This window comes from Vidua macroura, chromosome 5, assembly GCF_024509145.1.
Source record: "Vidua macroura isolate BioBank_ID:100142 chromosome 5, ASM2450914v1, whole genome shotgun sequence".
NCBI classification, from domain to species: Eukaryota; Metazoa; Chordata; class Aves; order Passeriformes; family Viduidae; genus Vidua; species Vidua macroura.
The window spans coordinates 21,348,007-21,373,532 of NC_071575.1; the positions used below are offsets into that span (position 1 = coordinate 21,348,007).

A 25,526-nucleotide genomic window follows, 5' to 3' on the forward strand; every position below is an offset into this window, starting at 1 on the left:
GCACTGATGCAGCTCAAGTCCTGCAGCATTGTGGTAGACACTGTGGGGTTCAATGCTCTTCTCCTAAATTCCAAGGCAGGTGTCTTTGGCCTCTGGTTGATATTTCTTAGCTGCTTTCTCCTTGGAAACATCCAGAGGCAGGTGCATGGTTCAGGACAGCAGTACTGGGCTTTGTAATCAGGCTGTGCCCTGACTGCAGCCACCCCTGGAAGGGACCAGTCACCCCACTGGTGTGCCAGGCCATTACCAGTCCTGACAGGGAGATAGGAGAAAGTCTGGGAGCCCTCCAAAAGCATATCCACATGGTTTGTCAGCTCAGTGGCTCTTCCTTCCTACACTGAAATTTGTTTGGCGTGACAGAAATAGCCAGAGAGCAGAACTGCTGATTGGGTGGGTGTTGAGTGTAGCTTTGCTATGTCCTCGTGTCTCTGGTCTGCTGCAAATTACCTTTCTGGCGCAGTTGTACATCTCTTGGCTCCAATATCCAGACTCAGCCATCAGCTAATCCTAGGTGTTTCCCAGAAAAACAGGCAGCAGGATCCTGGCAGGCAGATGTGGGGGAACTGGCTCCCATACAGCTTTTATCCCTTCATTCCTCCTGCAGCAGGTGGGGAAATGACTGGGCTGCTTTGAATATGGTTATCTCTTAAGGGCACATCACAAATGGTGTGTTGCCCCAGGAGAAAAGGATGGTGAGATCATTATGGGAAAGGAAAGGCCTTTGGAGTGATGGAGTCGATGCTACTGTCTGTCCCGGCCTTTTCTCCTGCCTGCCCTTGGCAGGCCAGGGGAGAGGGAGGCAGGGTGGCCTTGCAGATGACTGTGCTCTTCAGAGATCTCCTGCCATAAAGCTTGACACTGTCTCTGGGTCCTTAGGAACCTGGGACAGGCTCCTGGCACAGCATTCCAGCAGTGCCCTTTCTGTCTAGAGTGGGACATGTGCCAGTCCAATATGAGAAGCAGAAATTATGCCATTAGTGGCACCCACAATAGTACCTGACTCAAAATAGCTTCCTAGGAAAAAAACAGAGAGGCTGATTAGGTTAGACAAGCCTGAAAGAGAGCAAGAAGTCCTGCTGATGATTGACAGGTGTAGATTTGTGGGCAGGGGCTATAAATCCCACGGGTGAGCTCTCCAGCTACCCTTTGGGGAAAGGCAAACGGCTGCAGGAAGCACTCAGGACTCGCCTTTGGTGAACCATGGGGCTTAGTGACCAGGAATGGCAGCAAGTCCTGACAGTCTGGGGAAAGGTGGAGTCCGACCTCGCTGGCCATGGCCATCAGATTTTAATGAGGTAGGCAAGGAGCTTCAGTTCTAAGAGTAAAGCTGAGAGCTTTTGATGAGAGACATGCTTGTCAGTGTTTATTTCAACAAGGTGTTTTCTTTCTTGTAGGGTAGTGGTTTTTCCGTTGCTATTTTTTGGGTTAAAAGTTACTCACTGTGTAAATTGGTGTGCTTCTGTCTCTCCATCTCTCTGTGGGTGCAGGAGCAGACCAGTGCTGCTTTTAACACCTGGCTGTGCTTTGTCTCTCTGCCTCTGGTGGCCAAGCTCTGCTTTGGATCCTCATTTCCCAAGCACTACAGTGAGAAATGCTGGAGTGAAGTGGGGCTTCAGATGCTCTGCAGAAAGGATGAGGGGAGGCAGAGAAGGAATGAAAAGAGAGGAACATCACCTCTGTGGCAATTTTCTTGGGATCTATTTCAGTAAAATTATCTGCAAAGTACCTGAGAGTTTCCCTCTCCCCACTTGAGTCTCACCTGGCAGAGCCCTGCCCATCCTGCTTTTTGGCCAGAAATCTGTGCAATAACACTTGTCCACTACTTCATGTTGAATTGGAGGTCTAAGTATGAAATGAGGCATATCCTTCCCCTTACTTCCCTTCTCCATTATTCCAGTGTCAGAAGTACTGCTGAGGTCTCCAGCTGAGAGGACCCTATCCTCCATGTTGTCCTTGTGATCCTGGCACTCAGAGTGGTGAACACCCCAGATACTGCAAAGTGGGAAAGAACATTAGGTGGACACTGGAGCCTAGCTTGTCCCTTAGGACCAGAGAGGATGCAGACTTTGAGGAGATTCTCTTCAGCTCTCCTCTCAGACTGTGCACACCCAAATCTGCTGGAAGGGTACAGACACTGAGGAGAGTAGTGGGGATCTGGCACCTGCTTGAGGGATTTTCTACCCTAAGTATGGTTAAGGCAAGGAGCCCACACCCCCAGGCATATCTACTGCAAAGCTGTGAAAAACAGCTGTTATCAAAGATAAGCCAAAGAAGGGGGCTGTTTTCCTTACCTGCTTTATCATGTTCCAGATCAGATGCCATTTGAAGGGAAAGGAATGGAGTGGGTGGAAATGTGATGGCTTTCCCCTCTTGTGGTCCAGAACAGGCGTGCTGGCGGGGTAGCAGGAACCTCAGCCATCTTCACCCATCCATCTCTGAGGTGGCTACTTTGGCTCTGAATTTACCACATGCTAGTAAAAGCAGTTCCCAATGGAAATGTAGTACCATTTTTCTTACAAGTATCCCAGAGTAGACCATGGCATAAAATAAATAGATGTCACCCTGTGACTTTGCGCTCCCCTGCCAACCCAGGTCTCCTCCAAGGAGTTTCTGTGGGATGAGAGAGGGTGTGAAAAAAGATCAGGAATCAAATTCCTCCATTTCTGTAATCATAGGGTTTAGGGGCACAGTAAACTCTCCCATCCAGATGACAATCAAGAACACATGGACCTCTAGGTATAAGGGACCTGAGGTTGGGGGCTGTTCCCTTTTTTTTTTTTTTTTTTTTTTTTTCCCTTTTTTTTTTCTCTCTATGGGAAGCTTGTAGAGCTCTCATTTCCTGGCCAACAAATCATGGGCTGATGAGAGAGTTTGTGTGAGAGGCAGGGGTCTATAAGTTGGCTCTCCAGCAACAGTAAATTGATGAAGACAGGCGGTTTTGTTTGCTTTTGGTTTTCCTTCACATGAATACAAGAACTCACCTCTCAGTATCATGACTAACCTTGACTCTTGTCTCTATCTTAAAAGAGACATAATCCAGGGGATGGGTGCCAAAGAGTTATCAGAACTGTATGGAAAAAATACAGACACTTCCTCTGTTGCTCTAGTTGGGCATGTTTAGGGCAGTGTCTCGACTGGAGGGAATAGAAATAGACAGTGGTGATCATCTTAGGAAAAGAGTAAGAAGATGGGATTAAAGTAGATTGAGTACTCAAAGGGAGGTATGTCAGCAGCTTCTCCTCTCCAAAGTCCCTCTGCTTTTGTCCACAGACTTTTTCAGGACCATCCTGAGACCCTTGATCGCTTTGAAAAGTTCAAAGGTCTGAAGACCCCTGATGCGATGAAGGGCTCTGAAGATCTGAAGAAACATGGAGTTACTGTTCTTACCCAGCTGGGCAAAATCCTGAAGGCAAAGGGTAATCATGAGGCCGAACTGAAGCCCCTGGCTCAGACCCACGCAACCAAGCACAAAATCCCTGTCAAATATCTGGAGGTATGGAAAAGAGCAGGGAGTCTCAGTGTCTGATCTGTAGTGAATGTGTGCAAGACAGCTGTGTGAGAGTTGGGCTTTCATTTATTGATGACTAGTTGGACTTCAGTGAGCTCTCCCTCAAGTCCAGGGTCTGTGTGTACAAGTAGGAGGAGGCACAGAAAGGGCTCATGGTATGCAAATGGTATGTGACTATCCAAGTTTAGATTTCCCATTCCAAACACCCAAACACAGTCTGACCAACCCTTGACAACAATAAAGCAGCCCATGCAGCCTATGCATGCCTGGGAAACTGCATTACATAAGGACTGTCAGTGACTGGACACAAGGGACATACAATTTTAGAGTAAGCCCTGGAGGATCCACTGGAGACCAAGACCCATAAAACTAAGTGTTATACAAACACAGGGCATGAATTTGCAGTCTTAATGGATGAGACCAACAAAAAGTGGAAAGGGCCATGGTCTACTCAAGGTCATGAAGCAGATCAGCGTCAGAGCTAGGAATAGAGCCCAGTGCTTCTGCCTAGCCCAGACTCCTTGCATATTAGACCTCACTGTCTCTCCAGAGGCTGCAGGAAGGCCTACTGAATTAGCTCAGAGATATTTCCAGGCTCTGCAACCTATTTCTTAGTCTGGCTTTTCTGAAAATAAACCTTGAGTGTCCCTTCAGTTTTTCTTTCTCTCTTTCCTTCCTCACAGTTCATTTCCGAAGTCATTATCAAGGTCCTTGCTGAAAAACACGCTGCAGACTTTGGGGCTGATGCCCAGGCTGCAATGAAGAAGGCTCTGGAGCTGTTCCGAAATGATATGGCCAGCAAGTACAAGGAGTTCGGTTTCCAGGGTTAGAACATATGCACAAAGGAACACCACGATGGAGGGCCTGGCCACGCATCTTTCCCCAGCGCTATTTTGGACATCTCATAATTGGCCATCTCTGGTGTGTGGGAAAGCTTTGATGAGACGCCAAGAGTCACTCCAGGCAGCATAGAGGCACTCAGAGTGATATCCATGATAAACTGTCGTTTCCTGGCTTCATGTATACAAAAGAAATATTCTGCTTTCTTAGGAAAAATTACATTAGGGGTTATCTGTGAGCTTCAGCCTATTTTATCCCCTTTCTCTCTCTATCCCTGGAACTCAGTCTCATCTGAGAGGCAAATGGCATGGCCAAAGATGAAGGGATGTGGAGGATCAAGGAAAGTGCTGAGTGTGGTGAATGAGTGAAGCAGTGACTCAAATGAGAGATGTGAGAATGGGAAGCAGGGACACAACATCCCATTCCTCCCACAGGTGAGACTGTTAGCAGGTTACTATGGAGAGCTTCCAGCATGGCGTTACCTTGTTTTGTGGGGGTGAATGCAGCCAGTCTCCAGTGCCTGCCAGCTCTGGAGGGTTTAGTTGTTAAACTTGCATTAGCAAAACTATAAAGAGCAGCAGTCCCTGTGATCTGTAGGCTTCTAGCAGCCGCCACTATGTGTCTGAAGGTCTGTTGCCCTGGGAAGTGAAATATGTGTTTCTCAGAAAATAAAAATCCCTGCACCAGAGTTGTGTGTTTGCTCCTGGCTGTACAAACACCCCAGTGAGAACTAGGGGAGAAGGAGAAAGTGGAACGGTGTTTTGCATACATATCTGGCTGCAGAGAAACCTGCACTGTCAGTCCGTGACCTGAGCAGCATGTGGCATCTGTCTTAGCCAGGGATTCGGGGCACTCAGATGTCACCGTGGGGACATGACCTGATTACTGGACCTCACAGCACAAGACAGCAGCCTCAGCTCAGCGCCTCGGTGCTGAGAGAAGTGCTCCCTGACTAAAGGCCATGGCCACTGCTGTGCTGGAGGAATATGGTGAGGGAAGGTCCCTTGTTCATTTATGGGGAGGTGGCATGTGCAAGCAGCCTTGGCTCCCAGCAGCAATGCACAGCATTGCTCTCTCCAGACACTGGAAAGGAGGGATGATCAGCTCAGGTGGAAGGCTGTGATGGCAGCATATGCTCTGAAGACCCAAACTCTGGTCTTTGCAGCCTTTTGGTTTTTTGCTGAGGTGCCTCTGCAGTGCGTGCTGCACTGTGTTTACAGATGTACACCCATATCCTGTGGGGGACCTTAAGGGACAGACAAGATGCCTCCCTCTGCCTGTCGCCCTCTCCCCATCCCAACACCAGGGGCTTGTGGCTAGGGGAAATGCATGGAAGTGACACAGCTGCTCTTTTTGGTGTGGAGAAAGTAATGCACCTTATCTCACAGAGACAGTGTGAGGGCAAGCACAAGGAAGAAAAATGAGGTGCTCAGTAACAGGAGCTACTAGCAGGACCTAGTTCAAGGTACTCCCTGCTATACTGTGTGCAGTGAAGACAGTGAAGGAGCCACCAGATCCCTTAAAAATCAATCCTGAACCTGCATGCTCTGCTGTGTCTTTGGTCAGGGCAAAAGCCAAAAGAATTCAGTCTCTGAAATGAGAAGGAACAATAAATTCCTTCGCAGAACTGTGCATATCTGATTTCTTGCTGTTTACAAATCCTCACTTTACCTCTGGGAGCTTGCTTGGTGTTTCAACCTTTCAGAGGGAGTCACAAAGGCATATGCTGTCACCTAGATGAAGTTACAGCCAGGTGGTCCCTGGCTTAAGCAGTGTGCTTCGTCTGACTCCAGTCTAGTCTGTCTGGTTTTGTGGGGAGGGCAATACATGTAATTAAGGTCTAGGATTGCTTGTCCAACACAATAAGATCTCCTGCCAGTGACAACAGACTCTGCTTTAGGATTATAAGCTCTGCTATAGCAGCTGTCTCCGTCAGTCTGAGTGGGACTGCAGTTGTCTAGATATTTTTATGTAAGGCAGTGTGGTGGAGGAGGGAGAGTTTGCATGTGTGTTGTGCCTAGTTACTGTTTATTAGGTACCTGGACTAAATGTCAGCCCATTGGGAGCATTGACCTTCTCTCTGCCTGCCGTACCCCACTGTGTCAGTGCACTAGGAACCATCCTTAAATCTGCTGGTAGATGTGGGGCTTGATGGAGGTTTTCTTGTTGTGCCTGTGGCTCAGTGAAGATGTGCAAGCCAAGATGAACCAGCATGTTCGGCTACCAGTAACAGTGAAGGTAACTCCAGCAGGCTTGGTGATTTGGGGTTCTTGAGGTGAAATCCATCTCTCTGCACCTTTGCTACTCTAGGCACAGAGTATGCCCTTGGCTGAGTCCTGACATAACTGCAGGGATATGTGTAATTCCCACAGAGTGAGTCTATAAAACTCCTGCAATGGCCCTGGCTTTAAGGACAGGGGAAGTTTCCTACAACAAAGTGGATGGTGGCAAAAGGATTTTTTTAGCTCTGTGCTATAGAGTCTTTGTTGGAAGCCCCCCTTTCACTCTGCTGCTAGCACATAAAGCTTTTCTGGTTCATGTATGGGACAAAGTCCTTTAGTGGAGATAAACCATATCAGCGCAAGCCCAGACATTTTCCTCCTTCTTTTCCAGGAATAGCTTTACATCAGGTGGATGGGTCCCAGGGACTTGTCCCCAGCCCCTGTCCCCGTTGGGACCATGTGGTGTCACATACTCGTTCCCAGTCACAGGATGAGATGTAGATTGTGTGTCTGCCAGCCACCTTGCTCCAGCACGTACGCACTGACTGCAGCCAGGTCGGGCTTGCGGCCCCTCTTCCCTGCTGCGGTTTCCATTGCATGGCAGAACTCGCCATGGCACCGAGCCAGTGACCTGTCTGGGATCTCTTGGGCTTTGGTGTCAGACACCAGCCACTCATCAGAATCTCAGATGAGGGGAGCAGGCCCTCGCTTCCCAGACGTTGTGCAAATGAGCTGTCAGCCCCAGCCAGGGTCCAACAACACTGCAGGCTGTGCTGCCTGTCCCCCTTGTCTTTCCCTCTGCCTGCAGATCCTGCTGACTCCAATACACTTGCCAACGTCAAGTGGCATCACAGAACAAGGGCCGAGGACCATACTATTAATCCTGTGATTTGTCTCTGGGTCACCTCAGTGGGAGAAAGGGATAGGGCTCCGATGACTAATTATGTTAAATATTTAGCACATTAGTATGAAGCTTGTGACATTCTTCATATTTGCATCTCCCTGCAGGGCTAATGCGAGGAAAGGGCAGGGATGTTTCTAGTCCATGTAATAGTCACTGAACAGATAAGTCTGGTTTCTGGGAATTGAAGCACAGACAGTGCCTGAAGGATGCAATGCCTATATTATATTAATTTAATAAGGAGACAAATGCCCACCTATACTACATGCTTTCAGATGAGGATTATTTTTGTCATGATCCCTATGGTTTCTGCCACCTTGCCAAAACCTGTCTTGTGCGTTATGCCACTGAGGAAAAGAAATAGTGAAACTGGGTGTTTTTGTGATGTAGACATGCTTGCCCATAACATTTTTTTCTCAGGTTTGCTCACGGCTGCTTTTCCAGGCTGTGCAGGGCTTAGCAATCAGAGTCTGCTTCTCAGACTGAGCACACAGACACACACGCACAGACACAGACACACACACATACCTAGACACAAGCACCAGCTTCAAAACACACATCATAGCAAAGCCCATCTGTCCAAATCCTTCAGATTGCAGCATTCTTGTGTGCCAGTTCTTAATCTGAGAGGATGATATATATGAGTTCTCACATTGTGTTTAAATGAAGTACAGCCTTGAAATAGCTAAGGTCTAACCAAGTAAGAAAACAGACTATGCAAAGACAGGGCACCCAGGGAGTACTGGTGGGTTGTAGGGCTGTTAAATTTCATGAAGTTGTGCCAACAGAGTCAAGGAAGTCACCTGGAACTAAGTGAGAAGAAAAAGCCCAATCAGCCTCTTTTATCCAACAGCCTAATAAATGAGCATTTATGAATATGAGAGTTACAACAATGCAGTGTTCTTAACCAGAACATAAATCCCTCCTTCCCCTGTGATCATAGGCACAACAAGCCCATCTCCCAGTCCTGTGACTTCTATAAAATCCTTATCCAAATGTCAGCAAAGGTGACCTTGTGCCTTTTTAAAGCAGTACTTTATAGTCACTTGACTGCACTTTACCAGTTTGGCTTTCATCCCCTGCAAATAAATAAACGGAACAGGCTGCCTCCACCTTCCCCTCCAGCCCTGCAGTGACCACCCGTGATAAGCCATGTCAGACAGGTCTGAGGCTCTCTTGGGCAAGGCAAGGCAAGCCCTGGCATGGGGCATGCCAGTGTAGCTGGTAGTTGCACAGACAAGGCAATATGTATTTGGGATGGGAAGGGATACATACTGGTGTGTATTGTAGCTGCACCTTATGTCTGGAGGAGGGCTTAAAAGAAATTATGCCTGTTTCCCATTTCCCTTCTCCAAGGAAAGCTCAGTATGAATGCAGCTGCTGGGTGCCCGATCTTATTTTAAATTGTGCTTAAAGCAGGTTCAAATGTTCAAGTGTCAGAACAGATTTGGGTGGAAGACCTTCTGGATTATTAGCACTTAATTCTCTATGTCTCTATGCTTAGCTTGTGGATCTTCTGTTATTTCCCAGTATATATAATTAATGGTGCTTTTATTAAGTTTTTTTATCTTCTGTCCTCCCTTAACATGTTTCATTATTCAAGATAAATTCCAGCATCCAAACTCTCACCAGAGGGGTGGAAAATTCCTGGAGCTGATACCCTCACCAAGATCTGGGATTGCTCTTCTCAGGGCTTGCATGACATCAGGCTCGTCCTCTTGGCAAGCTTTGGGGTTATCTGGAGAGTTAGCTGATACAGTGTCAAAGTGAGTCTGTGTTTTTTCACTCAGCTAGATGAATAGTCTGGTGCCCTTTGAGGGATGCCACGGATTAACTGTGAGTTGGTTGGGTATAAAGGAGTAAAAATACCACAGAATTTTGTCTAAAGCAGCCATATGGTGTCCCTGCAGAGTCTGTGGCTGAGCAAAGGGTTTGCACCAGTCATGCTCAGACAAGCTGTCCAGAGATGGTGGAAGAAGAGGCAGAGCACACCAAGTGCCACACTTGCAGCCCTGAGCTCCCTCTCTGAGGGCAAATGAATCTATGGGGTTTGTAAGGAAGAAAGACAAATGAAATACCGGTGGGAAACAGAGGCACAACTGCCTCCCCCCCAAGGCTATTTACTCTCTTAGTGCCTCCTGAAGAGCAGTAGCATCATTCTGACAACCCTTCTGCTGTAATGCAATGGAGGGAGTTTCCTAACACAAGCTGCTAACTGGTATGCTTTTGTATGGGAAGAAAGATGGAGTTTTCTCATGGTGCTAAGATTATGGATGTGATGCTTTCACAAAGCTAGCCCATAAACCATGAGAAAGAAACTTTTTGTACATTTTGTTTTGCCATGATAATAGCATGTATTGCTAACTCAACTAATTCCCCAGCTAACTTTAGCATGTCATGTTTAAGCTGGTGTCCATATGTCTTTTGCTAAGCTTCCACTACAGATGAGAAATGCTCGGTCAGTGCATAAAATTATCAATTTTGTTTTTCCTTTTCAGTCAAAAACCTCTGTCGTGAAATGGCGTTCTTCATAACAGTCACAAATTGCTAGCTCTTAATAAGAAGAGTAATTAGAATATAATTCTTAACATATTTCCTGCTATGTTTTTTCTAGTTGAGCAGAATCATAGCTTCCTTATCTGTTTTAGATCAGAAATTTGTTGACTGTAAGTGTCATCAGGGATAAGCTCTGTTCTAATTTCTAAGGGTAATTAAGGACTCAGTTTCATCCAGTTTAAAACTCTCAGTCTATAAAATACTGAAACAGCACCCCTCTTACAATATGCCTGAGTTATTTGCCCTACTGTTCTTACCCTAGACCTTAGTTAGAGGCCTATGTATGCTTTCCATCTACAGTACTGTGCAGTTAAGCCCATTTTAGAGAGGGTAAACTGAGGCAGAGAGGCACGAGCACATTGTTTTCAGGCTTTTTTCATTCAGCTATCCATTAGGCCAGACTGCTGACTGCAGGGCAGTGGATGCTTGTGATCTTTTTGTGTAGGAAGACATGAAGTTGTGCCATCTGCCAGTGAGCAGCTCTTGCTTTGAAGTGGCTGCATTTTAGCAGTTGCCAAAGGACATCCTGTATGCAGGATTGTGACGTGCAGTCACAATGCGGGTGCAGTGTAAATACCCCGACAGATTACAGATGCTGCATGCAAAGTGAAGCAGTCTAAAGACTTTGGGGCTGAACTTGAAATTAAGTTCTCTGGAGATGAACTATGAACTATGAACTATGAACTATGGTGGCACTTGGGAAACTGCCAATCTTCTCACTTCCAAAGAAAAGAAGACTCCCAGACTGAGATAATGAAGGACATGGATATCTAAATATGTCACCAGCAGAAGAAAGGTCTCTAAATTCTAGTGTATGAACCTCAGATCTTCCTGTGTAATTGTGCACATGCTTACAATCTCATCTGTAATCCCCTCCTTGATTTCTAACATTTTGCCACCATCTTGTGTGGGTCTAAGCCATCCAGGTTTAATTTGCCTAATTTAATTTATAATCCATGGAAATTACCTTCTTCTGCCTACTTTGGCAGATCCAGTCATATTGTTGCCTAATCCAGCCTCCAAAAACTGCTGTTCCAGCTACCTACATCCAATAGTGTGATTAGGGAACAAGGTTCAGGTGCATGCCTGTTATCACACAGATAACTCAGCTCATAATCCTTTGATCTTTTAAAAATGAGCTGTGTCTTTCTAATTTGGAAAGGGCTTGCCTTCGGGAGACCAGGTTTCAGTGATGGATCCCCGCCTAGCTTGTGTGCCTAGGCTCCAAAGGAGTAGGCTTTAAAAAAAAAACCAACAAAAAACCCAGTGCTGGTTTTCATACTGACTGTATTTAGCTAGCCCTCCTCACTCAACACATGGCTGGTTGAATCCTTTTAAACCACCAAACTCTCTATTGGTGTGCTGGAGTCCTGGGCAAGTGGCTCAGCCTGGAGTATTTCTACTCTAGCAACCAAAAAGCCTTCATACACCTTTGAGGCTGTTACTGTCTTAACGGGACCACTCCTTCCCAAGGGGATTCTCTTTGAGAAGAAAAATGGAGAGAGGAGGGGGAGAAGATATTTCTGTGCCTAGCATTAAATGACATCTTGCAAAGCATGAGGTATCTGCTTGGGAGCAACAGCCTTTGTGACAGCCTGCTGTGTGGTGTTCAGAGAGTCTGGGGTTGTTTTTCCAGTGAGCTATGCTTCCAACCTCTCCTCCCACCTCATTGACAGTAACATCTGGATCTACCCGCACTCACAGTTCTCTTTGGAACAGTGTCAGTGCAGCAAAAGAAAGACGGTTTTCTTTCCTTATTGCTCTGTTTTGAGGATAGCTTGCAGCTATGTCTGGCTGGAAGGAATGTACAGATTTCATGGAGGATGGTGAAGAAACATTTCCTTTCCTAACTGCATCGCATCCCTGTTTGTACACACAGTGGCTCATAACTGGGAAATCTTCAGTTCCAATTCTTCTGGCAACATACAGTAGGGAAGACATAGAAATGGAGGCAATGGTTTTTCTTTCCATCTACGGTCAGGTTGGAGATGGATAACACTGCATCACCCTCAGTAAAGGGGTTAATTATGGAGAAAAGTGTGCTAGAGCCTCTCAGTGTTAGAAATAGACCAAAACAGAGTAAGTGCTGCAGAGTACAGCATCCTTTCAAGTACCGGTGTTGGTGAGATGAGAGATAATACATACTAGAGAGTGTCTATTGAGAGAGAGGAGAGACACATCACTTGTATCTTGAGGGCAGAGCATCTTAGAAATAATTGTAAAGAATAAGCTTTCTTTGGGCATTTAATTTCCCTCCTGTTGGAAGTGCTTACCTACAGTTACCTACAATTAAGTCTGTGATGAGAGTGCATGTGTGTGGGTGTCGGTATGTGTATGTACAGCACAAAGGCTATAGTTAATACACAGAACTAAACGCTTCGTTCCAGAGCCCCAAACGTACACAGCCTCTCAATGCACATCAATTTCAGTGGGTGTGAGACCTTTCAAAGACCTGGATTCATGCAGCAAATTCTTTGCCACTGGCTTAGGATAAGTGATTTTTTTCTGCTCATGATGCAGTACAAACTTGGAAATCAGCTCTGCATCTATTCATCAGCTGAAGTATGAGCCCCTTTTATTAGTGCCTTTTGTGGCAATAACTGTGATCTATTTAAAGCCTTCAAACTGCAATTCCCCACAGCAGATGTAGTGGAAGCAGATATCCATGGAAATTAGTCAAAATGAGCTCGTGTTGCTGTGCAAAGGGTGGGCTCTGTTCTGCTCAGCAACAGTTATCAAATTCCTGCCACATGGTCTTTGTCTCCTTCTTCAGTGGTTTGGGGCTTGGTGCTAGGTTTCCTGGGGAAGTTTTGCTGCCATTTAAAGTCCCTGCTTCATACTCACTCTCTTTCATTTCTCCCCCTTACAGGGCATTCAAGGAGGAGACACTGTTCTTCTTGTGGCCTAGCTCTGAATCTTCAAAGTTGTCATGGCTAAATCCGTGTGGTATGACTGCCAGCCATGGTCCCCTGTTATAAGAGCAGCAAACTCATTCTCATCTCAGCAACTGATCCTTCAACAAGAACTATGAAGCTGCATAGGTGGGTAAGTGTTGCAGGAAACCAGGGGGACCAGCCAGGTACTTTTATTAGGGAAACTGTTGAGATGCTTTGATTTGTTTGTGGGTTTGTTGTTTTTGTTTTTTGGTGGGGTTTTTTTTTGGTGGTTGTTTTTGTTTTTGTTTTTGTTTTTGTTTTTTTTCCTCCTTAATGAACTGTTTTATTTAAATCTCATCCTTTGCACTTGGCTGATTAGTGTCAGAGCTGACCAAATGCAGGGTTTTTCTGCCTCGGAGGATACCATAGATGGCTATTAAGAATTCTGGATAGGAAATATTTTGGTACAAATTACTGTGTAAACCAAGGCTCATATTTACAACAGGAGTTGTTCCCTGTTAGGCTGTTCTTATTGGAGTGGGACTTGAGCAAACCGAGAAAAGAACAAAAGATGCACTAGGTATGCCTAAGAAGGCAGAGTGGTGTCCTTGCAGTGTGTACTGACCCTTGCAGGAGTGGTTAAAAGTCCATAGAAAACCCTCGTAAGTCCATACAGGGACCAAAACTGTTCAATATCAGTACAATTTAATAGTAATGGCCCCAGTAGTGGGATCAATTGCATCCTCAGCAATTTTGCAGATGACACCAAGCTGAGTGGTGCAGTTGACGTACTAGTGGCAAGGGATGATACCAAGTTCTGCTCCACTCTTAAGCTGTATACTGTTGTGTCCTGAGAAGACTATTCTGTGGAGGAATTAATGCAACTTCCCAGTACAGCCTAAACTAGTTGTCATGACATCACATGTTCATTTGCTTATTTTTCCCTGAGTAATTGGGATTTGGCCTGTGACAGAACAGAAATGGGAAGCATATTTGCCCACCCAGGCTGCAGAGAAAGACTCTAAATGGTGACATTAGTCAAGTAGCAGTTTGAGTCATGTTTGGTACCACTGCACAGCTGTGTCAAGAAGAAATCCTCTGGGAAACTGAGCAAGGAAAAATGGAAAGGAAAAAAATGGAAAGGAGAAAAAAAAGCACTTTAACTAGCACTGACTAGTTCTTCTTTCTTGTCATTATTTCCTTGGGATGTTGTCACGCATTATGGAGGAGATATTGTTTGCCCCAAGTACGTGGGATTTCTTCCTCCCAGCTCTTCAGTAAATCCTAAAGTTCTTTTCAAACCAAGATTGCTATAAAGCTGGGATTCCTGGCTCAGACTCTTTCTTCCATTCAGTTCATTGTTACTGTCCAATGTCCCAGATGTGAAACAGCTGCTCACACAGCAGCATCTAGCCAGATGTTGGAGATCTGATTAGACACTGAAATGAGAACTGGAACCAGGGAAAGGACATTCATATCTTCAGATTCAACCTGCTTCTTTATTACAGACATGGTGGTGGGCTATGTCATTCCACATTCAGATGACTGGCTTCAGAGTTTCATTGTAGAACATCTACCCCAGGCTTCCACAGGATAACATTTATCCAAAAAAATAAAACAAAAGCAAAAACAAAATCAAAACAAAAAACCCAACTTCCTCAATGAAAACCTTTTGATCCATTTGAGGCACTACCTTTATTATAATTGGTGGAGGAATGACTGAGTATTTGGACAAAGCACAAGAGACCAAAGATAAATAGTCTGTGCTCTGTAGACAACCTTGCTGAGCTGACATTTGTTGCCAGTAAGGGTTGCACTGAGATAATTTCCCAATAAGGTAAAATTAATCTGTTTCACTCCCCATGAATGTAAAAAAAATAAGAGCATGACTATCATTCCTTAACACACCTGACTATCTTCTGCTGGAGGTTCACCTTTGCATTGTCATAACTGTTACAGAAGACCACATCCAGTGTTGTAGTGCAGCTTCTAAATTTCCTCTAGAAAAGCTGGGTGTAGGCACAGCCTGCCTGAAATGCAGCTGTTGACTCCTGGTGTTTCTCTTGTAGGCTTAACCTGCTCCAGAAAGGAACAGTCACTTCAACCAAGGACAGACTTTGCTCATTTGCTTCCAGATGTTCCATCCTGCTGCACAAGGTAATGTGACACGATTTCATTACATGGTCTCATATACTCAACACAGCTTTAAACTGTCAGACACAAAATACGCTCAAAAGGATCTACTTGTTCTTCACATAACTCCTTAGGGTAATTGTGAAAGACAGTGTTCTCAGTCAGTGTGCCACTCAGTAGGAGTGGGCACCATGACACAAAGGACTTCAAAGAGTGATTCCAGCAAGTAGAAGGTGTCAAGATAGGAGGTGGCTTGGCTTACAAAACAGTCAGAGAAAAGAGATGAGCACTGCAACAAAACTGGATTCAGTTGCAGAAAATAACCCCAAATGACACACCTGACATTAGCTGCATTGTGAGCTCAACTTGAAGCTTATGGAGGGAAATTTTTTAGCCATGCTGTATTGAAGGACAGAAAAAATGACCTCAGATGATACAGATGATCTCTACTACTTTCTAAAGAAAAAAACCCCAAATCTATTTTTCTAATGTAATCTGAGGACCACTTAGTTATACATAAGATGTAGTGGTTGATACTGTCACAACAGACTTCCCTCATTTTGGTAGATAAAATGGGTTGGATTGCCAGATTTCCAGTCAAGCCAAACAGCATCAAATCATTCCCTGGGAAAAGTTCAAATGCAAATGCTCATACTCTGTCAGCTGTGACTCATTGCGTCAAGTCCAGTGACTAAGAAGGTCAAGAACAATTAATTCAGAGACAAAGGTACCAAAGCTTTCAGTTCTGCTGCCGCACTTCAGAACTATGCTTGGAATAAAACTTGAGAACTCATTTCATCGTCTTCTCTTCCTGACCTTTGAGGTCATCATTGTTTCTTAGAATGTGAGCCAAGCACTCTGAGGTGAGCTATAGAGGACAGTAGCTGCCTGACAGCTTCTTACAAGGACTTTTATTTTGCCTTCCCTCTTCCTTTGACCAGAATTTCCATGATTGGTCATGGAAAACTCCCTGCAATACTGCCAAGACAAGCTGCCCATAGATGAAGACCTTGGTGATATCTAATTTCCCAGCTGAGAATTTTCCCACCTGGCATATGCAGCAAAGGATTGGTTACTTTGGCTTTTAGTTAGCAGCACATCACTGGACTTCACCACGATTAAAGCACGATGTTTAACAAACTGACATTTGATGATTTGAAGAGTGTTTTGTCAGAAAATTCCTCCCCGGCCCAGTGGGAAGGCTGGGCTGCCGGGAGCCGCAGAAACATTGCGAGCCTTGTGGCCGAGGGGCTGCCCCAGGAGCCACCGTGTTTGCACAGCTGCAGTGATCTGGCTCGGGCGTGTGAGGGATGGGAGCCGTAGGCCAAGGGACGCTTTCAACCCGCTGCCGGGGGTCATGACTGCCGCTGGAATAGTGGGAAGCACTTTTCCCGGCGTTTCAACTCCCCCACCCTCCAAATAATCCAGTTCCTCAGAATTCTGCATTTTGTGAAGGAATTCGCATTTTGGTGGCACCCCGGGGGCGGATGGAGCCAGTTCTGGGCATAGGCGGGGGCCCTGGCGCGGACATGGCGCGGGGCCGTCACTGAGGGGGAGCCGCCACGAGATGGCGCCCGGATGCCTCGCGCCCCCGCCGAGGCGGGCGGGTCATATTTCCTATATTTCCTCCTTTTTTTTTTTTTTTTTTCCCTTCCCCCCCCCCCCCTTTTTTTTTTTTTTTTTTTTTTTGATTTTTTTTGGGGGGGTGTTTTTTTTTTTTTTCCCTTGTTGTTCGTGTTGTTTGTTTGTTTTTTGTCTGGCTTCTTGCACCCCCTTCCCCATCGTCTCCCACAGACAGCCTGGGGCGCTGTGCAGAGCTGTGGGTGAGGATGGAGGCGGCTGTGCAGCGCAGAGCAGCGGTGGGATCCCGCTGCCGGCCGTGGTGGAGGAGTGTGAGGGATGCTCCCTGGATAGCCCCCGGCAGGGAAAGCGTGCTGGCCCATCCCTTTGCTGCTCCCACACGCATCCCCAGCCCCTCTCCTCACCCGCAAGAGAGGGTCAGCGCGCTGACACACAGCATGGCTCAAATCCATATTGAGCGTGGTGTAGGAGAATTCAATCTCCGCTCTCGTCCTTCCAGCCTCTGGCACCCACTTGCACGCCCACCTGCCCCACTGGCCTCTCCTGCGTTTTTTGGTTGCTCTGTACCAAAGGCTCAGGCGTTTGCAGGTGAGGGACAACGAAATGTGAGAGGGTGGAAATCCTGATGAAACCCAGTGTCAAACCAGCTGGACAACTCCAGCCCAGCACTCTGGCAAAACATGCTTTTCCAGTAGGCTTTTCGGTTCCTGGAGGACTGGGAAGGATGGGGACCCTCCTCTCCATCAAACCCCAGCATTTACTGAAGAGTCGTGAATCTGTGGAGACTCTGGTTGCAGGATTGAGCCTTTGAACACGGATAAGCCCAGAAGAAAGATGTGGCACTGAGAAATCACACCTGCCTGACATGAGCCTGCTCTAAGTAGCTTCTCCTTCCTTTCTCCATGTGTCCTGTTGTCTTCACCAACTCCAAGGAATGATTTTCCATGAGGCTGTAGGGATCACTGCTGGGCAGAATATGAGTTCTGTGAACTCTCATTCTTTTTTCCCTATTACAGCTCATTTATTTGACTGTTGGATGCACTTCATCAGGGGTGTAGACTAGATCATTGCACTAACCTCATCTTAAAACTTTTTACTTCTCTTGATTGTCCTTAAGAGCACTCAAAAACTCACAGGGCCTACTTAGTGTTGGATCTTCTGAGCTCTGCAGCTTCCCTTAAAAACAGATCTTAGGTCTATTGAATTACAATGGCATGAAAGTCTTTGAGACAAAAGATGGAGTGGAAAATGTGATAGCTGTTCTGCAATTAAAAAAACAAAAATAAATAGATGATTCTGTTCTTTCTGTATTGGGGGCTTAGTGTGTAGGAATTTACAAACTCAGTTAAAAATAAACCAACCCCAAACTGATTAACATGAAAAGTCAATTAAAAAAATAGAAAGAAAGAAAGTAAGCTTCTAAACTGTAGGAAACAAAATGATTTTTGGAAGCATCTTTTCCCTTAATTGGACATCTATTTCTAGATGGAGTAATTTGTGCACGGAATCCAGCTGTATGGCTTTTGTTTGGCAATGAAATGATCAGTTTCTGAAAATGTGAACATCATGTGGAATACCCCATCCATGCCTTGAAAAGGACTCCTGCCCAAGCATGGCTTTGTTGGCAGTGTCAGAGGGTGCAGAATCAAGCTGTGTTGCAATCCCTAATTGTATGTATTCACATAATGGCCTTTGAATGGTACTGGTGGCTTAGTGGGATGTAGTTGGTGCCCCAAGAAGGGGGTGGAAGTCCATGTGCCAGGTTTGTCCAGGATCAGCTGCTTTTATGAGAGGCCAGAAGAAGTGGGTCTGGGTGTAGGCAGGACAGACCCAGAACAGCTCTGCTCCTGCAGCTCCCCTTGCCTCTGCCAGGGCTGTTGAAGCTGGCTGGGGCTGCTGACAGACTTTGGCCAGGGGCTGATGACTAATGCTGGGATGCACAGCTACTGCTCCAAGTATTCTCTTTCTCCTGAGTGACTGCAGGAGCATCTGTACCTACCCTTAAGAAGTCTCTCCCAGCCCTCCATTGCTTTTTACATCCTCTCCCCTTAAGGCTTCCTTTCTCACATCCAAATTTACCTGTCCAGGCTCCTCATCCCACAGATGTCAAAGCTCATGATGTTCCAAAGATATGGCTCTTTTAAAAGCCCAGTCCAACCCCATTGCAAACCTCCGCTACTCCCTTCCCCATTGCAAACCTCCCCCACTCAGATCTCACTGCCATCAGTGGAAGTGGTGGAGGCTCACTGTTGTTTGACTTTGGGCTATTAGGGCTCCCCTGAACCCTTTTGCAAGCATTCCTAAGCCTCATAGTACCTATTTCAGCAATATTGACAGCCTAGTTTTGCAGAAGGTGGAACCCATGCCGTACAGGTAAGTCTCTGTCCCATTGCAGACAAGTCCTGCCTCCAAATGCACTGAATAACCACTATGCAACACAGATATTTCTGTCACACCCCAGTCTGAGATGTAATTCCTGTTCTTCATTTGCAACCAGATAAAATTTAGGACCCCTTCTTTCAACTCCATAACATCCAAATTAACCCTTCAAAGGATGTGTACACAGCTCCAATTCCCAGGCATGCTCACTCTTTGGAGAGATTCCAGTTCAGTTTTTTGCAGCTCCACACAACTTCTAGCTACTGCATGTCACCTCTTCTTAGGCCAACATTTAGCAGAAGACTTCTCCATCAAGCTTCCAAGATGTTGGCTGTCAACATGCAGACATGAAAACCAGCCTCCCACTTCTCTCCTTCTTCCTTCCCTACCTCTCCACCATACTGCAGAGTCCCTTGGGCTCCTGCCATGTGGAAATAATTCCATAAAAACAATCTAGCTGTCTCTGGTAGATGGGTATGGATGACCTGCTTTCATAGAGACCCTCCACAAGTAGTGCAGTTTCCTGGTATATCCCTCACCTCTTCACTCTGTGCTGTTTTACTACCAAGGCACCACACAGTGGTCCTAAAAATCAACATACCTTCTCTCTTCTCTTCCTTAAACTAGACAGTTTATTTTTTTACAATAAATAGAAGCAGCCATGAAGCCATGAGTCCTTCAAGGAAAAGATGTGTTCCTCTCCTCCTCCCTCCACCTACATGGCATGAATCTTAGGCTGTATTTCACAAGTTTGATTTGAAGTAAGCTTCTTGCTGTTGGCAGAATCTGCCTCCGCGCCCTCTCTGCTCGTTCAGTGAGTGACACTAATCAGTGGTGTGGGAGGTAAGGACAATACCAACTTACCAAGGTGATTGACAAGCCTCACTCAGAAGGTACATGTACCCCAAAAGTTACGTGAGGGTGAAATAGGGTGGATCAATCCATCTCTTTGTATCATTGCCCATTGTGGGCACAGTTTTTCATTTAAATTAATAGTTCACTGAGAAGAGAAGAAGAAACAAAGCAGGTTTCCCCCCAGAAAAGCCCTATTTGTTGAAGATTTTAGAGTATTTTTTTTTCTCCTGTTAAATGAGAAAATGCCTCCATGTTAATCACAATATGGAATCTACATGAAAAATCAGACCCTGCTGGGCAGGAAAAGATCCTCTGAATTATCTCAGTGGGAGAGCTGGCACTAATTTACTGCTGTTGTGCTCCAAGTACTTCTGATGCAAAAGATGAATGGAGCTGAAAGTTTGTAGCTTGACTTGCATATACATTTAGGCTTTTTGAATGTTGTAGCAGTCAGAGGCCCTGCAAGGCCTCCATGGCGGTCACTAGCCTAAGAAAGGAAATGCAGAGTCATGATGAGTGGAACAGAGCTGCCCCTCTTCCGCACATCAGACCCCTGTTATCTCTCTGTAAGGCTATAGGTTGTATTCTCCTCGACCCTAGCCATTGGACAATTTCCAATCTCCCAGTACCCTACTTAAACCCTCAGCTCTGCCCAGTTCGGACGGAAGAGCTGTCACTGGAACCCTTTGCAGAAGCTGCCAATAAAGACATCTCCGCAGAACTCCACACAGCCTTCACCTCTCTCCATCCCTGCGTCTGCTGAGGCACTTTGTGAGCACAGAGCTGAAATCACTAAGAGCTGAAATCACTAAGAGCTGAAATCACTCCACAAGTGCTCGCAAGGTAGCCAGCGCCTCGGAGCTAGCCGGAGGGCCCAGGCAGGCTGTGCCTCATCAGCACAGCGCTATCAGGGACACCTACGGCGGCTACTGCCCTGGGGGCCAGACGGACCCCCGGGGACCACCAAGCCGTAATAGAATAGCATCAGCTGGGCAATGTAAATTGGCATGAGACCCTTGACTTGTGGTTAGAGTCAGCAACCTTGCCCTGTGTGACCTGCCCTCACACCTCATTTCTTTTCTAGCAATCTTCCTTTCCTCCTCCCCACTACATATATTTTTTGCTACTCCAGAGCCCTAGATTAGAAATGTGCTGCTGTTTCTCTGCTGTACCTTCCAAAAAAGTGAGTTTCATGCCTGTTGTAGTTTATTCTCATGAGTTTACCAATGAGCCATTTAATAAACAGAGATAGAGATGAAGGAAGCAGCCACAGCTCTCTTTGTCACAGAGATGTGAAGGATGATGTTGTTTCATACTATAAGCAGGTTGCATGAGAGATATTTCCAAACCCTGTAGCCTTTTCTACCGTGCTCCTTGAACAATACTGTAGGCTACAGCTGTACTAGAAAAATAAATGCAGGAACGTTCTCTGTCACTGAAACCAACTGGAATGGAAAGGTCTGCATTTGCCTACATTAAGTGTCATTATCCTCCAGAAGAGGGTGGCTGTCTGCAAACTCCTTATGAAAATTTGTTCTTGGACTGGGCTAAATCATAGACTGTTTAAAGACATTGTCTGCTAGGACCCCTCCTTGGTCTGGGTCAAAAAGTGACAGAGAATGTACTATAATTTAAGAGTGGGTGATTCAGTTCTGGAATCTGGGAACGCAACCTGGCACCATTTAATTTTTAATACAGTCATGACCAAGATGTCTCTTGCTTCTGAGCATTTGATTTTGTAAATTCTGTAACACAGCTTCCACCTTAAAGCCCTTTCTTCTGTGTCAGGGTGAGAGGTGATGGTAGACTAAAGAAGAAAGGAAGATGGAAGCAGAATAAATCCTGATGGAGCAGAGCAAAAAGGAACATCAAGCGGGAATCTACCATACAGTGTCTTCCTCTTTGCAGGGCAGAGGCTTTGTGTCACTCCACTTCCTAGCGGAACACTGGAGACCGTAATTGTCCAGGTGGGAAACTGTCCCAGCTTTCTTCTGGGTGGCTTCTGTTTTGTAGTGTCCCTTTGCCTGAATGTGCATTTGCTGTTTCTGTGACGAGGCAAGGACTTTGAAGCTGTGGTTCCCAGGCAGGGGAAAGCAGTCAAGACTTCTAGCCAAGGATGAGACCTATACTTCCAACAGGTAAGTTGTCTCTTTAACCACTGTTCAGCTTCTCAAGTTTTATGGTCAGATATAAAAGACCAAATCTTTGGGGTATTAGTTTCCAGTGTTTTTGTTTAGCATTTAGGATAAACACCTCCAGCTTTTTGGGCTTGCATCAGATTACATGCTAGTATGGGCTCACCCTGGCAACATGTTCTCACAGCCTAATTGGAGGTACAGACTTTCGGAATACCTTGCATGGGCTTGTGCTTTCACATCAACCCAGCAAGTCATAGGCCATTGCTGCCCAGCTACTACTGCTGGCCTGATGTCAAACCCCAGATCCCAGGAATAGCACTACTACTCAGTTAAAGGGGACATCTGACATACACACACCCTTAGACATTCTTTTACTCATCTGAGTTTGCTTCCTGACATTACCTGTTTCCCTCTGAATGATTTCTGTTGGAGTAAAATGAAAGGTTTGGCTTCTGAGGTTTTTTTCGTTTCTTTTCCTGTCTCCTCCTGAGAAAGAGAGTGAAGCCTGCAGACGGCCATAACCCGAGATCAGGAGCGCAGTGCTGGAATGCCTCTCCTGGGTCAGGGTGTTCATTTCCTGACTGCAGCATCCTATCATGTCACACAAGGTCCTTCATAATGCGTCAAACTTATCTTTAAAAATAGTCAGGCTCTTGCCTCTGGCCTCTGGAACACAGGCAGAAAATGAAACTTTTGAAACTGTCCCAAAGAGACATTTCCTGTCCACAGGACAATCTTCATCCTGTGACAGCCCTATCTGCTTATTTTTTCCCATGTTTTGCCCACTTTTTTGTGTTTTCTCTTCTCTGCCCCTTCCAGGCTTCAGGAAGTAAATTGTCTTTAACTGTGTTGGGGTAACCTGAAGATTGACTCTTGTCACCCTTGGCCTGACCTTTTTTGACATACTCAATTCCTGGCAAAGAGGCAGGCAGTACATCCCACCACAGAGCAGTTTCTGGCTTAATGCCCATATTCAGTTGGAGTCATGTCAAGGCATGAGCCTCTGATGTTTCCTGTCACAGCAGACAACTGGGGACCAGTTATCATGTGTCAGGCCTTTGTGAGGTTGCTGCCTTGCTGGCATGGTCTCAAAGATTGGTTTGTCCCTAAACTTGCCCTGCAAACTTGTTAGGGTTGTGCCAACATAGTCTGGTCCCTCTGAGGCTACTGACCCTAAACTTTGGGCTCAGCTGTACTTTTCTGTAAGTACTCCAGAACCAAACTGTTTGAACACAGCACTGTTTATCAAGTGAGTCTTGCATAACCACCCTGGTGTAGCGCTGCAAGGCTTCCAAAGTGCCCTCACTTGACTTCTCACTTCTGAAGTTAAAGCCATTTTGGCTGGCTGTACACATTTCTGGGATGGTCTGGGGCTGTGCCCCACAATGGACTTGTTGGAAGACACCATGCAACTGTTGGAGCATATCACAAGTCCCTTTTTAGGGTATTATCACAAGTTTCATTTCTCTGCAGACCAAAACAGTTCTGGCTGGTGTGGGACACAGACAAGATAAGCACTGTGGCCTGGAATTTCAGAAAGATTTCTGTGATCTAGGCTGTTTACCATACAGTTTCTAATGATTTGCCTGGCATCAATGTTGACTTGTGTGAAGCAAGACAGGACAGGGGAAAACACTCAGTTCTGGCAGTAATTTGTCGTTCTCTGTGTGACATGGCATGAAATGGCATCTGATGGATTTCTGAGATGGAGCACAACATATTGCAGAGAACAGTCACTGTGCCATGGTGGCTGAGGAGAAGCCTTTGTCTCCTCAGCCACTACCCTAGACATGCCAAAAGGCTGTGGAAACTGTATCTGTGGAGACTCTGGTTGCAGGTTTGAGCATACATCAAGGTCATGGACTAGAAGCCATCAAGAAGGCAAAAATTGGAGTGGAATAGAAGAGTACAGGACCTTCCTAGTTAAGAACAGTGGCAGACAGAAACAGAGAACTAATTTAAAGATAGTTTTATCACTCACTTGCTAATGATATTCTACTGTGTTGGGGTCCTGGAGCATCCCACATACCTCTAGTCAAAACAAAACTGGCTGCTTTATATGATATTGCTTCATATTCTCCTATAGTCACTGAGGTAAAAGATAGAGGTAGGGAATACAGGGCCAGCCAAACGTAGGTAGGAGCACAGATTATGCTTGGAGTTCCACCCTCCGTTTCCCTTTAATACCTGTTTGACAAAACATACCACGGGAAAAATCGCAAATGAAACATTTCACTTGGGAATACACTCCTTTTATCAGTTCTTTTAAGAAACAGAAAGCTTCTCTCTTTTTTTAATTTGCTTTTCTAATGTTAATGAATGGCAAAGCAGAAGGGCCTCTCAGACAGTTCTTGTTTTACTAAGAACACCTTCACTACTAAAGCACCTCTCAGGCAAAGTCACTTATTTTTTCACTTTTCTTTTTAGTGGAAATTTGTTTAAGAACAATATTTCCTCCTCATAAATCTCAGTCCTTAAATGTTCCTTCTTAACTCAACCAATTTGGATGAAGTCGAAAAAGTGCTGAAGTGAGCCTAAGCTTATTTAATTTTCTAAAGTCGATACAGAGTCTGAAGTTTCATGGAAAATCATCAAAACTCAAGGATCCTCAATTAATGAGGTGCTTTCAGACATTTTCCTCTTTGGCAGAATTCTTGTCTGAAAAGAGAAAATTCATTGGGGAAGATGTGAAATCCCAAGAAGGGATAGAAAACATCTGTAAGGCCTTGAACCAAGGGTGTTCATTTCTTACACATCTGCTCACTGTCTAGCAGAGCACAATGTCCTGCTGCTACCTGGGCTCTCTCCATTGGCTAGATTCTTTTTCATCTGTGAGGGTTTTGCCATGCAAGGGCAGCCCTTTCTCCAGTGATCATCCTGTGGAGGGAGGAAACAAAGTTTTAGAGTACTGTGAACTGTTTTGCCAAAGCCTGTGCCAGAGGTATTCCTTTCTGGGAGATCAAGGTGAAATAACAGCTCTTGCTACAGCTCTACAAAGGAGTCACTGAAGAGTCTTTGTGCTTTTTCACTACTTTCAGATTTAAATTCTGTAGGTAGATAAAAATGTCTGTTCTATCAACTTGTATTTCAAAAGTGGGTAGGTACCCTGCTTATAGGAGTATATGATGCATTTCTTTCTCCTGAGATCTATGTGAGGTCCCAGATTGTGGGCAGGAGAAGGGCAGACATTCCTTGAGATGTCATCTGGTCACCAAAGGAAAGGGCAGTGAGCTGGCCTTTGCCATGACTTGGTAATGCCAGCATGGCTGCCTCACTTCCTGCCCTGGTTCAGATTTCACGATAGCCTGGTGTAAGAGAGCTTCTCTGCCTGTCTCAGGACACAGTCCAGAGCTAGGTCTGAACAACCATGGGCCACAACCGGCTTGGGGCTGGCACAACAACTGGACTACAACATGCCACAAAGATGCTCTGTTTGCCTAAGAGTCTCCTTGGCAAGGACAGCTGGGAAACACTGCGAGGAACCAGTGCAAGAATAATAAAGATTTTACCCATCCCATGAGCTCTTTAGAAGCAGTG

At 45.7% G+C, this 25,526-nt stretch overlaps 1 protein-coding gene and 2 long non-coding RNA genes across 3 annotated transcripts; 2 read left to right on the plus strand and 1 right to left on the minus strand.

The window, feature by feature from the left end:
* Window positions 1-926: 926 nt before the first annotated feature.
* LOC128807439 (uncharacterized) lies at window positions 927-1,947 on the minus strand. The gene is made up of 3 exons (XR_008437157.1): window positions 1,760-1,947; window positions 1,441-1,621; window positions 927-1,014 (listed from the first exon to the last, which is right to left on the minus strand). It is a non-coding gene; the product is annotated as an uncharacterized LOC128807439 (long non-coding RNA).
* Window positions 1,012-5,036, plus strand: MB (myoglobin). The gene is made up of 3 exons (XM_053977855.1): window positions 1,012-1,295; window positions 3,271-3,493; window positions 4,192-5,036. Exons 1-3 carry the CDS (start codon window positions 1,201-1,203, stop codon window positions 4,336-4,338), a joined length of 465 nt encoding a protein of 154 aa, XP_053833830.1. The 5' UTR covers window positions 1,012-1,200; the 3' UTR covers window positions 4,339-5,036.
* A 6,326-nt stretch (window positions 5,037-11,362) lies between these two features.
* Window positions 11,363-21,817, plus strand: LOC128807500 (uncharacterized). The gene is made up of 3 exons (XR_008437173.1): window positions 11,363-13,068; window positions 14,973-15,060; window positions 21,640-21,817. It is a non-coding gene; the product is annotated as an uncharacterized LOC128807500 (long non-coding RNA).
* Window positions 21,818-25,526: the final 3,709 nt, after the last annotated feature.